The sequence below is a fragment of the Rhipicephalus sanguineus genome, chromosome 4, assembly GCF_013339695.2.
Source record: "Rhipicephalus sanguineus isolate Rsan-2018 chromosome 4, BIME_Rsan_1.4, whole genome shotgun sequence".
Lineage (NCBI taxonomy): Eukaryota > Metazoa > Arthropoda > Arachnida > Ixodida > Ixodidae > Rhipicephalus > Rhipicephalus sanguineus.
Window position 1 is genome coordinate 175,400,777 of NC_051179.1, and position 15,366 is coordinate 175,416,142.

Here is a 15,366-nt window from a genome sequence, read left to right on the forward strand (position 1 = left end):
CCTAACTGTCACGATCCGCCCCGGGACCGCGGACGAGGGGGGCCGAGGCGCCCGCGCTCTAACAAGGACGACCCAAACGCATGGCGGGGTAACAGCTACTGACTGCCGAGCCGCGCTCGTCAGTGTTTATTCTTCACGCACGACCAAGGTTGCCTGCCGAACCTGGCGAGGTCATGAAACTAGGCTAGGCAGGGCGCCACACGCTCGTTACACCCCTCACCCCCAGTTATTGTACACAACATAAAAAAATACAAGTCCCAGCCGGTTCGACGTTCATTTAGGTAGGCGAAAAGCGGTCTGGTGCCCTTCGTCGTCGATTGCTCCGCCTGGGTACAGGTGTTGAGGGACTAGGTGCTGTAGCACCAGGTGCTGCCTGTGCCACGCTTGATTCCTCCTGAGACACTGCTGTGGTTGGCAGAGATGGCACTGAACTTGCCGGTGGCCCAACTAGTGGCGCACCATTGGAGGCGCCTGTCCCTTGCGAAATGGCTGTCTCACTGGCCGCAACTGGTGTTGCCGTGGATGCAAGCCAGGTCCCGCGGTTAGCCCTCACATGGTCAGCATGCCGGTGCCATGTGGTTCCATCCTGCATTCGTACGAGCAGAGAGGAGGAGCTTGCAGGCGAGACCACTTGTCCAGCAGACCAAGGTGGGCCAGAACGGAAATTCCTGGCGAATACTGGCACTCCAGGCTCCGGCAATGGCCAAGGACGGCACCCTTTGTCAGCAGCCAGCTTCTGCTTCAGCTGTTTGAGGAGCGCCGTAGACCGGAGGTCTGGATGCAGAATGTCCAACGGTGTCTTCACCATCCGTCCCAGCAGAAGCTCACAGGGGGCACGGCCGGTGACATCATGAGGTGTAGTCCGGTACTGGAAGAGTATGCGGGCGACCTGCGTACGGAAATCCCCAGCCTGGCTCTTCTTAAGTTTGTCCTTAATAGTCTGCACCACCCGCTCAGCTGCACCGTTTGAAGCAGGGTGGTACGGAGGAACCATCATTCGGCGGATTCCGTTCTTTGTCAGCCAGGCCAGGTACTCTGCGCTGGCGAAAGCGGGCCCATTATCGGAGACTATGATGTCCGGCAGCCCCTGGGCTGCAAAAACCTGCCGAAGTGCTGCAATGGTCGCACCTGCTGACGGAGTGGTGACAGGTAGGACTTCTACCCACTTTGAAAATGCGTCGACTACCACCAGGAAGTAGTGGCCTTTGAAGGGGCCCCCAAAATCCACGTGAAGGCGGGACCAGGGCCTCTGTGGGAATGGCCATGGGGTGATCTCCACATGACGCGAGGCCCGTTGATGTTCCTGGCAGACTTGGCAGCTCTGCACCATGTGAGCGATGTCCTGGTCCAGTCCAGGCCACCAAACGTGGGACCGGGCCACCATCTTTGTCTTTTCCACGCCAGGATGCCCCGCGTGCAGCAACTGCAGGACCCTGGACCGGAGACTTTGTGGGATCACCACCCTGGAACCCCAAAGTAGGCAGCCCTGCTCCAGGCTCAGCTCAGCGGCCTTGTGGCTGTAGGGCTGCTGCACCAACTCCTCCCCTCGGGATACTGCCTTCACCACCTGGGACAGGACCGGGTCCCGACTGGTCGCCTGCGACACAGCAGACCTGGAGAGTACCTCTGGGTACGCATGCTCCAGCATGAGCACTTCAGCTGGCTCTGGAACAGCAGCAGGCACCTCTGGCAGCGGCAACCGGCTCAGGGCATCGGCAGGTCCCAGGTCTTTTCCCGGACGGTACACCAACTGGTAGCTGTAGGCCGCCAGCTTCAAGGCCCATCGTACCACTCGAGGTGATGCCTGCACGGGGACCGCCTTGTCTGGCCCCAGTAGCCCCAGCAGTGGTTTGTGGTCCGTCACTGCCTCGAACTTTCGGCCCCACAGGTACTGGTGAAAACGCTCGACGCCAAACATGAGGGCGAGGCCTTCCTTGTCCAGGTGGCTGTAACGCTGCTCTGCTGTGTGAAGACGTCGAGAAGCAAACGACACCGGGCGTTCTTGGCCATCCTTGTCTCTGTGCGCTAGGACGGCTCCTACACCATAGGGTGATGCATCTACAGTAAGGACAACAGGCTTGGCTGGATCGAAGTGCACCAGCACCGGTGCCTTGGTGATTAGCTGTTTACTGTGCTCAAAGGCCACGTCCTGCTCCTTCTTCCACACCCAATGCTGGCCATCTCGAAGCAGAATGTGCAGTGGCTGTAGATGCGCAGACAGGTTGGGCAGGAACCTCCTGTAGAAATTGATGAGACCAAGGTAGCTTTGCAGCTCTTTCTTGTTTCGGGGCTTCGGCGCCTTCAGAACAGCCTCAACTTTGCGGGGGGCCGGAGTCAGGCCGGCTTGGGAGATGACGTGTCCGAGGTATTCTACACTGGGAACCATGAACACGCACTTTTCCCGCTTGAGCTTGAGACCAGCATCCTGAAGTCGGGCCAGCACGTTGTGCAGATTCTGCATGTGGTCTCCATCGTCAATACCGGTGACGAGGATGTCGTCCAAGTACACTGCCACGTGCTTCATGCCCCTGAAGAGGTTGTCCATCTCTCTCTGAAAGATGGCTGGTGCCGAGGTCACTCCAAATGGTAAACGCGTATACTGGAAAAGCCCCATAGTTGTCGATATCGTGACATACTTCCGTGAGGCCTCCTGGAGCACCAACTGCTGGTACGCGTCTCTGAGGTCGAGCTTCGTGAACTTCTGGCCACCAGACAAAGCCGACCAGAGATCTTCAATCCGAGGCAGGGGGTACTTTTCGACGGTAGCGACGGGGTTGATCGTAACCTTGAAATCCCCACAGATTCTGACACTACCATCTCGCTTGGGGACTGGAACGATGGGAGCGGCCCACTCCGCAGTCTTAACTGGTACCAGGATGCCTTCTCGCTGTAACCGTTGCAGCTCCTGGGTTACCCCGTCCTTCAGTGCGAACGGCAGCGGGCGAGGCTTGAAAAACCGAGGCCGGACTCCCTCGGGTACATGGATGCCAGCAGTCGTACCGGCGAATGTGCCCACCCCTGGCTGGAACAGTGACTGGAAATCTGTTAGGAGGCTCGGGATGTCTTGTAAGCCATGTAGGGCTGCTTCCTGGCCTTCTGGCAGCCGAACACCCAGTGCGCAAATCCAATTTCTGCCGAGCAGCGTCGGTGATGACCCCTTGGTCAAATACAGAGGAAGGGTTGCTTCCCTGTTGCCAAAACGAACGCTGACCTGGGCCTGGCCTTCGACCTGGGAAAGCTCTCCAGAGTAACTCCGCAGCATGACGCCTGAAGCCTCGACGGCCACTCCGGGGAAGGTCCTTTTGAAAAGTTTGCCAGCCATGACCGACACACTGGCCCCCGTGTCCAGTTCCATGGAAATGGGGCGCCCGCAAACTTCGACGGTCAGCACGTACGGCGGCACAGACGACGGGACAAGGCCTGTGTGCCACATGTCGAAAATCGGCGGGTTCTCGGACACGACGTTGAGCCTGGCCGCGGAGGAACCCGAGCCTGCTGCCGCACGTCCCCGCCGCCACTTGCGACGCCTACCCTGACCGCGGGCTGTTGTGGAACCTGGGCTTGATCCAGGCTGCTGCTGTGGTGCGCTGTTCTGCTTCCCCGTTCGGCATACTCGTGCAAGGTGCCCCGTTTTTCCGCACGTGAAGCACTGCGAATGTACGAACTGGCACTGTGAGGGGGAATGGGCGTCACCGCAGCGACTGCATATACCGTCCCTTGCCACCATCTTGTTGACCGCCGCTTCTGTTGACGCCGCACGCGCAATCTCGCCGGCGTCTTTTGTCGCCGCGTCCATCGCCAGCGCTGCTTTCACCACGTCGTCCAGCGAGGGGTCGGGAAGTTCCAGGAGACGTGTCTGCATGGCGGGGCTGTTTATGCCGCAGACGAAACGGTCCCGTAGCAGCGAGTCCAGCTGGTCCCCGAAAGCGCAGGTACTCGCCAAACCTCGTAGCGCGGCGACGAACTGCCCGAGGCTCTCCCCTTCCCGGCGGCTCCGGTTGTTGAAGCGGAAACGCTCCATTAGCGTGGACGACGCCGGACTGAAGTGCGAGCGCAGGGTAGTGAGCAGCTCGCTGAGCGTCTTGGTATGCGGTGTAGCCGGCTTTAGGAGGTCGAGCAGGAGACTGAAGACTTGGGTTCCGCAACTTGCCAGGAAAATGTCCCGCTGTTTCTCCTCGGGCGTGTCGTTAGCGCGGAAAAACACGTGAACTTGCTCCTCATAGATGGGCCAGGCGGACCCGTCTCCCTCGAACGGCTCGAGCCTTCCGTACAGCGGCATGGCGGCAGATGCGGGGGGCGTTGTTTTGCCGCTCTCGATGGCCTGGGTCGACACGTTGACTGTACTCGTCGCCAGTGTCACGATCCGCCCCGGGACCGCGGACGAGGGGGGCCGAGGCGCCCGCGCTCTAACAAGGACGACCCAAACGCATGGCGGGGTAACAGCTACTCACTGCCGAGCCGCGCTCGTCAGTGTTTATTCTTCACGCACGACCAAGGTTGCCTGCCGAACCTGGCGAGGTCATGAAACTAGGCTAGGCAGGGCGCCACACGCTCGTTACACTAACAGAATCGTGTATTATAGGCAGTGACTCTTTTACAGTTGTGAGTTGAGAAAATGGCAATTTGCAGAAACTTCTACCGAAGGAACGCATACACACGCATCGCTGCTATGCAGAGAGATCCCGCCGGCGGAACTTTCTTGCCAGCCAGCGCCTGCTCCGAGGGCGGGACGTGCGGGTGTGGCACTGCCAGTGACGTCACACTGTTTGCAAACACGGAGAGGTCCATGGCAACCTGCTTCGGTTTCGAAGAGCTGGTCCCAGTCACGGAGGCCGACGAGATGATGTTACCCCTGTGGTCCTTCGCCGGTACGGCAAATTGGGCCGCATCTACGAAGCAAACAGATTAGGGTTCATGCTAGATCGTCTTCAGGATTGCAATCGGTCTTGCTCTACGCCTTCCCTGATAGTGCAACGGGTGCATATTGTGAGGGATCCGCGCAGCAAGAAAGTTTTCCCTTTGCTTCTCGGTCATTCGACGACTCCTCTCTTCAGGACTGGATTGAGATCCAGAATGGTTAAGATTCTCCTCGCTGCCAACTTGCAATTCAAATTAATAAAATCACCTAGCAGTGTTAGAACTTACTCGAAACGTCCACCCACTACTTGATCAATTACCTGTATTGGGTATGAGCCATCTTCTCAGGTAAAGAAGAAGAACAGCCTAAGACGAAACTGTGTAGGGGCAACAAACGACGAAACTTCAGCAGCAGAAAAATAGCAACTTAGTGCCGACCTCGATGTCCACTAACGTGCCCTCTATCAGCGTCATGCCCGGAAAGCGTGAAGGTCCTCGCTGTTCTGAACATTCGTCCATCGTCGAATCCGTGCCACAACAGCAAGCATCGGGTGACACCGGTCAAGACAGCTCTGCTACTTCACTGCCAGTGACTCCATCCACGCATTCTAGGCACGTATACTTAAATGGGCGCCCCGCCACGGTGGTCTAGTGGTTATGGCGCTCGACTGCTGACCCGAAGGTCGCGGGATCGAATCCCGGCCGCGGCGGCTGCATTTTCGATGGAGGCGAAAATGTTGGAGGCCCGTGTACTTAAGATTTAGGTGCACGTTAAAGAACCCCAGGTGGTCGAAATTTCCGGAGCCCTCCACTACGGCGTCTCTCATAATCATATCGTAGTTTTGGGACGTTAAACCCCAGATATTATTATTATACTTAAATGGGCACTCGTAGATATTGTGGAATCAAAATGACCTATAAAATCAGTAAAAAATATACACGAGGAAACGTCCCGCCACAACGGAGTTATAAAAATGTAGGTTCAGTTAAAACAAATGGTTGAAATGGTTGCTTTGTGTGGCCGTCGTGAAATCATAGCACCCTGTCCAAATCCTTGAATCACGTTTTTGTGTGACCATGAGCGGCTTCCAGTATAGCACTTGGACGAAATTTAATTACTCTTTGTGGAACGGGATTCGTGATGCTGGTGCACAGTTCGTTTCACCGTAGCAGGCACGGCACACCGTTAGGGTAAAATTAGAAACTTCTTGAATAGTCAGCTGGTGGGCTAGTTGGTACATGTCTCGATATATACGAAGTATGTGCAGTGCATAGAAACGAACGCAAAGGGAAGACACACAAGCGCCAGTCTATGTCGTTTATGTGTCTTCACTTTGTTTCTTTGCTCTGCACATACTTCGTATATATCTAGGGACTTCTTGATGACGCGGAAACAGACGTAGTTTACGACCATCCGACGAAGTTAGAAAATTTCAATACCCGCCATAATAGATTTGCGGCTAAGGTGCTGTGCTGCTAAGCTCGAGAACGCGGGTTCGGTTGCCAGACGAAGCAGCCATACTTAGATGGCGGCTAAATGCAAACGAACACACCCACGCACTTAGATTTAGGTGCATGCTGAGGAACTCAGGTGGTCACAAGTAATGCTGAGTCTTCAACTACAACATTTTGGCACGTAAGAATTCAGAATTTAATATCTCCAAGGTTAATTATTGCGCAGTGGGCACACAGCGAAAAACCCTACGTTAGGCGTGGAACGCTGATGTCGCCTAAAGCGATACCGTTTTGCAAGAGCTTCTAGACTTTAATGACCGTGGCTGTTGTGTGAGGTGCTACTGCTCTTGCTGGGTAGCACAAGTAGAGATCATCAATTATGCACCCGATGGTGATATCGAAACTCCGGTCTGCAGCACAGCACACCGATGCCCTAATATCACTAGGCCGTAATTGCACGCACACGTCTATCACGTCAACGCCGACTCTTCAATGTAGTCGCTCTGTGTGTGACATTATTTAGCAGTGGTGGGCGAAACGGCACGCGCGAGCGAGTTTTCCTTGCGCAGAAATTCTATGAGCAAATATTAGCCTCGCAGCTCTACCTCTGCAATTACCATCGCCACCTTGACACGGACGGGACATAAGCTTGCACTTGCGGCGCATGAGAGAGAGTACAACTTTATTAAGAGTCCAGTACAGACTAGCGCATAAAATATGTGGACAAAAGAAGACGATGTATGCGGGAGAAGCGCTGAAGTTCAAATCAAGTTTACTTGGGAGCCTATCTCAATATATGAATGTCGAATTATAGCGATCTCACTATTGCAAAGTAAAGAAATATATATAGAAATCGAAGTACAGTTATAATAATAAGACACCATAAACGATGGCTTTGCGCAATGCCTGCGCCGGTGTGTAAACATGCGGCCACGCGAGCACCAGAGTGAAATAAAAGGTGTTACTTCTGCAAATTCAGCGTTGCATTGCCATAACGTGTCTGCAGTCTTCTGCTGGAACATGTGCCTGTTGTATTCCTCACCAAAGAACAATTAGCTCGAGGAATATTTAAAGCTTTATTTATTCAGATAACGGGCCTTCTGTGCATGAGCCAGCCTTCCACGTACCTGCCTAATAACGAGTTGACTTTCCTAACGCGCTAGTCCAAACTTAGTGCTGTAAAACAAGTCGCACCTGCAATACAAAGCCTTAGTCTTTGATGTCATGTTGTCGTGACTGTATTCGGACTTTAGTACTCCTTCTTTTGTTTTTTTTTTTTCGCTTGCGTGACATCGCTATAATTATACTTACACCGCCGTATGCTTTCAAATAAACTTGGCTTGAAAGTTAAGTGCTTGCCTCATCTACGAGATATGCTGTTGTCCCTGGCTTTTATTAGCTAGTTACCTTACTTCGCTGCTAACATGCTCAACTTGCGGCACTTGCAACCACGGTGGCTGGCTGAAAGCCGCGTCCGTTACTTCGAAAAAAAAAATATTCAGCGCGTCGCTTGCCCTAATGCGTCTATTTGCATTTCTGGTTTGTGAAAGCTTCGTGTACATCAATTGCGTGAGTGCGTGATAGCAGCATATAATTTATAAAAACACACCCCCGGTACGCACGTCATATCCCACCACTTATATATATATATATATATATATTCAAGCGCCTCACATTGTCTAAATTGCCACTTGTAGTAAGACGCCTGAGTGATGACATTGGCAACGTCGGTATTGGGGGCCATAGTCGACCACGGTCGCGGTTCGGGTTTTATTTTCCCGAAAGTAGGATCAAAAAGTTTTGTTATGTTTGTACCACAGCTCAGTGATGTTTTTGTAGTAGTCAATAAGACGCAATTAACATGGTTTGCCTGTTTATTTTTGCTACAAATCTATGTTTTAAAAAAGCTTTTTGCGCACATGAGGAAACGCTTATGTATAAAATCAGCATCCCAGTACTCACTAACCTTTACAAGGAAAAGGAAATATTATTCTAGTGTTCGGGGACTGCATGGGCATAGCTTCATGTTCTGATTGTATAGGTGAAAATATAGCAAAGCGATCATCAGTTTTCGCTTCTCTGCCAATCAGATTTTTTAAAGAGGTGCATTGAGAGAGGTGCTTAGACCTGCACCGTTCTTCGCATTTAAGAGTTGCTTATTAAGGCACGATCAGCATTGCTTGTATATCTGGAAATATGGCAAAAATTTTGTACTATAAGGCTGAATGAATAAGTTTCTTATTCCGCAGGGCAAATTTACTTTTGGTAGCCGTCTTTATTAGTAGTCAGACTATCGATAAATTCGTTTGCGAGCAGTAATGTTTATTACTTTGACCTTATGGCAAGGCGGATGTAAAACTGTTTCTGCGAAGTCATCTTTTGATATAAAGTGAAGAACAATAACACCGCTGACAAGCAATTGAACATTTTGCAACTTCGCGCGTTATCATGTCTATAGTCGGGGTGGCTCGACACTTGCCATTTTGTTTCATGGGGCTACATAGACGTGGCGCAGCAAAACAAGGAGACCGATTTATTACAGGTTTGTGAAGCGGTCAAGATGGTAAAATGTGAAGGCATTTTTTTTTTCACTTTATTTTCCAGAAGACCCATGAGCGTATTCATTACAGAAGGTATCAGTCGCCATAAGCGGTCAGCAATTTGTATTGATTTCACAAAACGCCATTTACTGAAACGTTTTCTTAGCGCAGCTGCTGCAGTAACACGTGTTGATGAGGCTAGAGTGTAGTTGTTGTATAGTTTATTTACGAGGCCCTGTGCCCTAGCAACGCTTTGTCACTGCATGCAGGATCTCGGCGGACCGTTGGGTAGGAATGGTCGAGCGCTGCGTCGTAGCCACTGCTGCCGTTCTCGTCGTCGTCATCTTTATTTTCGGCTTCGGCTCATTCGGAGACCAAACGAACAATGGACGACACCGATCCTCCGCAAATCTTTCCGAAGTAAGGACGGCCAGAGCTACACACGACGAACTTTCTCCGATTCGCAACTGGAGCTTCGTTTTGACATTCTGGCACGAAAGCCAGAATAGTGGAACGGCGTTCAACGAAAGTGCATTCTTCGCAGCTGCTGACAATGACTACGACGAGGCGAAGGGAACAATTTCATCGAATATCACAGTGAACGGCACTGAATACCTTGCGTTCCAAGTGTGAACCAATGCGTAGAAACCTCGGAGACGAGAAATTTGTTAGGCAGCTATCGTGCAACGCAGTTCAGTGCTTATTGGGTACATGAAAGCGAAGCTGGCATGCTCTGCTTTTTGAGACGTTTATTCAAATATTTGTGTGTTTTACTGTAATCTGGGTGACGCATTTAATGCCAAGGAGATGTAATAAATAACACAACTGCAAGGGTATATGTTCTATAACACGTTATTATTATTATTATTATTATTATTATTATTATTATTATTATTATTATTTTGTTCACATTTGTCTCTTGCGACGCACGTTTATCGTACACGTATTCAAACCTGCAAACTGACACATTAAGCGGAAAACAATTGATAATAGAGTACCAAGTAATGTAGAATATTCACCGGCAGCACTGCCGTTCTATCGTAGAAAAGCTCGGCGGCGCCATTCAACTTTCGCAACTTTCCTACTTGCTGCTTCCATGCGGCTAGTATACTGCGGGGATGGCACAAATTCTTGTGTGATTGCTCTGCTCATTACAATGCAAAACATTCACAAATTCATTCGTGGCACCCACTGTAAATTAGAGCGGTTGGAAGCCAACGTCGTCATCTTTCGAACCTTCGGCATTTGGCTTTATTTACGATGTGAACGAAATGGGCTAAATAAGCTGACTTAAGGATACCTAGAACGAGGGAATATGTTAATAATTTTGAAAATCAGCTGAAAATGATGCCCGATAAATGCATGACAGAAGGACAGCATACAATATTGCCACACGCTCTCATTTATTTCTGTGTTTTATGTTACCGCCCCCTTACACGTGTTACTATTGCCTTGCGCAAGCCGGGCCAGAATGTCTGGGAACATTCCAGATTGTGTTAAGATCGCGCACATGACGCGAATAGGCAAGATTATTCCAGAACTTGCGCGACCACCAGTGATAAGGCTGAAAAGTTCGATGCGTGATGTATAAAAGACGGCGCGTCCCAGCGATGAGCAGTTTATCGACGGCCGACGCTCGGTTCGCCGCTATCAGTATGCAGTGTGTATTGCTGTAGTTTGACTTTCCGTTTCCCGGCCACAAGTTCGGCGAAATAAAGAGTTTCATCTTCGACACGCCGACATGCTGCCTTCGTCGACGTCACGACCGCGTGACATTATCGAACTTGCTCATCTTTGGGCATTGTAAAGTAACGTTTCCAGCTAAGTCAAGAAACATTGTCAAAGAGCGAGACTGCTCGTCTCCTAACCGGATAGCAGAAAACATGGGAGCAGAGATTTGAATTATATTGCGGTACTGTAAATGAGTGCGCGCATTATAGGCAACATATTACCGCATTAAAGGCGGCGCTCCATTGAAGGCCTGCATGATTCTGCGAGGTATCGGAACGTCGTCGGCGACACGCGGAAGGCTTGTCGGAAGTGTTGTGCCCCCAGGTGTGGCAAAGTGTCCTCAAACCAACGCTATATGCACTGGAAGCTCCAACGTTCTCTATAAATGCTGGACGCCGCTGTCATTATCGCGGCAACCGTAAAAGCACTTGCTCGCAGCCTCTCTGCAGCCCCGCCACGGTGGTCTAGTGGTTATGGCGCTCGACTGATGACCCTATAGGGTTGCGGGATCGAATCCCGGCCGTGGCGGCTGCATTTTCGATGGAGGCGAAAATGTTTGAGGCCCGTGTACTTAGATTTAGGTGCACGTTAAAGAACCACAGGTGGTCGAAATTTTCGGAGCCCTCCACTACGGCGTCTCTCATAATCACATCGTGGTTTTGGGACGTTAAACCCCAGATATTAATTATTAATCGCAGCCGCCGATATCTCGCAACTGACTTGCTTGCTCTTACATTTCAATGTCAAGCAATCTTTCTTAGTTATTACGCCTTGCACAAAAGGAGAAATATCCTGCGGCAACGCTTCTTATCCGATCGGCGGGAGAAGTTGCAGCGGCTTCCTCGCACTTCGTCATGTCGTCCATAGTGCACGCTGACCAAAACAGTGGCTCCAATCTTGCCTCGACTTCGTATGCACGAGCTTTTCTTGGATGTTTAGAAAACCTCATATTAACATTTCAGCAGCGATGCTATCCTGGTGAAAACAATTTTTATAACACTCTATATATAATACATTTTTTACACACGCTGCGACTTTTGTTTTTGTTCATTCCCATCTTCGCTGCATCGCGATTGCCATCATCTGCAAATGACATTATATCTTGCCTTGTAGCAACACACGGCACCTAATGTCATTCGATCTGTCGAATATCATTACATAAAAATGACATTCAACCTTCTCGTGTGACGGGTATTACGCCCTTTTCTGCATCTTGCCAGTGGCGCATCAAGGGGGTGAGGGTTTTCGAGGGTTATAAAAGTAGCATTGACACGAATTTGATAACTTTTGGTGTTGTTGTCCTAAAGAGAACTCTCGTGTCGAGAACCCGAAAAAACATGGTTGATCCCCCCGTAATAAGAATCGGAATAACACGAAAGTAAAGCATGCCCTTACAGAAGTAACTGAATGCTTACTGTACATTGATATAAGAGAGTTTGCACAATGTATATTGATGTCTGGCAGCTAATGGCACCGTTTAACGTGTATGCACCCACTTTGATGATTGGTGGTAGATCTCCATCCCGACGACTAACGTCCATGTTAAATGATTAGACAAGCCCTTGTGGTAGCTGTAGTAGTTAACGGTGAAAGCGTAATCAGAGAACGAGGTGTGATAGCCAGAACAGCGTCGCATATTGGACGCAGAACTTGGTCGCCATCCCGCGGCATGTTAAAATGTGATTGAGCACCACAGCCGGACTAGAGGGAAACGCAAAGCGCGTCGTGCCTTCTCGGTAGCCCGGCTTCGATTTTTCTCGGGGCGAGCGCGTGAGCGTGGAACGCGGTGTTACAGCCAGGTGAGGCAGGCGCGCGTCGCAGAGCTATTTTTGGTTTATATTAGCGTGATGCTGTGAGCGAGGCCGACGCTTTTACTACGCTTGGGCAAAGGTCGCCACCTCGTGGTGTGTTAAGGCATTGACAAAATTCAACTTGTATTGAAAATGCGCCGAACGGGACGGACGCGTAACGCGTTGCAGGTGCTAGTCGCGGAGGCCGCAGCAATGACGAATTACTTTACCCTACCACTCCCAAAGGTAAACACCACCCAGCCAACCGGGAGAGTGGTAGATATAAAAGGCGCGTTTGTAAAGCCTCCAGAGTCTGTGACCGTGGCGCAGTGGATAGCATGCCCGGCATCTGTTGTTGCGGATCGAGCGGTCGTGGGTTCGATGCCCGTTGACGGTAGCTTTTTTTCTTTGCCATCTGATCGTGTATATTTTTTCGACGTCATTTCCGTGACGGAAATGCGTCACTGAAGTCTTGGTGGACCTCGGCATAAAACACTTTCGCGTTAAAAAGCATCGTGGTGCCTTGGAACGCACTGAACATATTTTGAATACCGCTACTTTAAATATCGAGGGGGCGGTTTCGCAGTTACGTGTACAGTAAACCACTTTCACCCTTAAAGGGACCGACAACAAATTTTTATGGTGTCCATTTTCTTTAGCGCAACGCAAAGCTTACCGGTGAGGGTGTCTAATCACGGAACGGTAACGTGGAAAACGCTGTGAAAACATTCGCAATAAGAATTTTTCAATCTGCGGCGAACATGAAGTCGTAAACACAAGTGACAACCCATGCTGCGAACAGTGAGAGCGAGAGCGGTTCATGTTCGAGCGTGGCGGTCTGCCGCGCATGCGCCGCGGCTCGACATGTTTCACTGGCTACCGCGAAGGCAGCGCCGCTTCTCACCGTGCAACTCCTATTACCTCGTAAGCAGCACAAGATAGAGCGGGGATAGATAATAATATACATACTCTAATATTCAGGACTAATTATGGCACGCATGTCAGCACCAGACTGTGTACAGCAAAAACTGATCAACTCCATATTAGCCTCAAGACTCTTCCGCTAGGCTGCGCCACGTGCCGGTTTTTGTTACTTTTAAACAAGATTTAAACATATAAATCCTACTCACGAGGCGAAAAGGATGCTGGAATCTGTCACTATATTTCAGTGTCGTATCATTTTTGCCAGTCACACATTGTGACCAGTCGTCGGTCCCTTTTTTACCCCTTACCAGGTCTCGCCATTTTGAGCTGTCAACGCAATGCTTACGTTGCGCGCTCACGGTCGTGTCTGCCAAGATGGATGATGGATGAAAGAACTTTATTGAGCTCCAATAGGTCGCGCTAGTTTCCTAGCCCGAAGCGGGCCGCTCCCACGTTGGGACCAAAAGTTACCCCGAAAAAAAGCTCAAATTTCTAAGTGAACGTTGTCTGCCTTCTCCTCGCGAGCGCCGCGCTTCAAGGTGGGGCAATGACGTAAGTAAAGGTCGCGTTACGTAGGTAAAGGTGCTGCGCCTCGAACCAAGGAGAGCCTCCACGTCCTCCTCGCCCGCTGCACGGAGCGGCGTGCGAGGAGGACGTTGACGCAGTCTAGCGCAGCATAAACAGCAGAGAAAGAAGGAGGGTGCGTCGCGGGATCCTCCGACTCCGGTACGGAGAATGCAGGGAAGGCGTTTGGCTTGCAAAGGCTAGACAGGGCAAGTGGTGAGGGTGCGAAGCTCGCCCCGCGGTTGCGCGCAATTTCAAAGTATTTTTTATCTCTGCTTGTAATGAACCAATTTGAAAAATTCCTGCGGTAGAATGCTTTCTATTGGGCACGTAACAACTGCCGGTGCATAACTAAAATGTTCCATGCGGCCTGGTGAGCGGTCCTTTAAAGGGGTTTCAGGCATTGGGGGAGGTGGGGTACCAATCGTCTAAACACCCTTATTACTGAAAAACGAAAAAAATGAGGGCTACCAGTCAGGGAAAATGAGCACGACCTTAGAGGATAGTAAACCGCGCATACACGTCCATCCTTACACACGAAGATAGCATCGTAAAACAGCAAGTGGACAGAAGGCATGCGCTACACAACCATACATCGACCGTCTGGTATATATAGTCATAATGTCTTGAGCAATCGTCCAGCGCGGGTGGGAATATTCTTGTTCTGCGTAATTAAAGAATAATCATTCACAGGATTTGCGTAAGTGTATGGTGGGCTTGTAGACAGCCCATAAACAGACAAATCCGTTATTTTAAACCCCTCTAATATTCAACGCTTTTTAATATAATTGCTGGGGCTTAACGTCCCAAACCACATCATGAATATTGGAGACGCCGTAGTGGAGGGCTCCGGAAATTTCGACCACCTGGGGTTCTTTAACGTGCCCCTAAATCTAACCACACGGGCCACAAGCATTTTGGCCTCCATCGCCAATGCGATCCCGCGACCTGCGGGTCAGTAGTCAACGCTGTTTTTATTAAGCGAGTTTCAATTATCAGCTGGCCCTTCTGTCGTACGGGCCACAGTTGCTTAGGCAAAACATTACCAGTTACGCTAACGGAAAGGCTTTTGGGGAAGCGCACCCCCATTTTTGCAAATTCTCTCTAGGCAAAAGAGTGCTTTACTTGCTTGAAATTACTTTGACGTTGAAAAATGGTTTACAGTGTGTCAGTTCAGTCTGACGCAGGTCTCAGGCCCGTGGGGATGGCAACTCGTGGAGTACTGGCTGCAGCTCTGTCGTCTGCTGTCAGCTGCACGTGGTGCACGTAAACAACGATGAGTTAATTGTCTATTCAATCAATCAATCAATCAATCAATCAATCAATCAATCAATCAATCAATCAATCAATCAGCCATTCAGTTACAGTGTACTGTACACTGATCATACATGTAGATTAAGTGGGCAGGGTTGGCAAAAAGGCAATTTAATACCCGACAAAGTTCTAACAAACACACGTACACACAAACAAACGAAGTGATAACTTCAATATATAACTTCTAACGA

At 50.3% G+C, this 15,366-nt stretch overlaps 1 protein-coding gene across 1 annotated transcript in view; it reads right to left on the reverse strand.

Annotated features, from left to right (window-relative positions):
- Positions 1-277: 277 nt before the first annotated feature.
- The window catches only part of LOC119391868 (mucin-19-like), a 41,283-nt gene continuing 26,194 nt past the window's right edge, over positions 278-15,366 (reverse strand). Inside the window, exons 6-7 of the mRNA XM_037659518.2 lie at positions 4,655-4,889; positions 278-4,406 (exon numbers count right to left, since the gene is read on the reverse strand). Of these exons, the coding sequence (XP_037515446.1) occupies positions 278-4,406; positions 4,655-4,889 (4,364 nt within the window). The remainder of the gene's footprint in view (positions 4,407-4,654; positions 4,890-15,366) is intronic.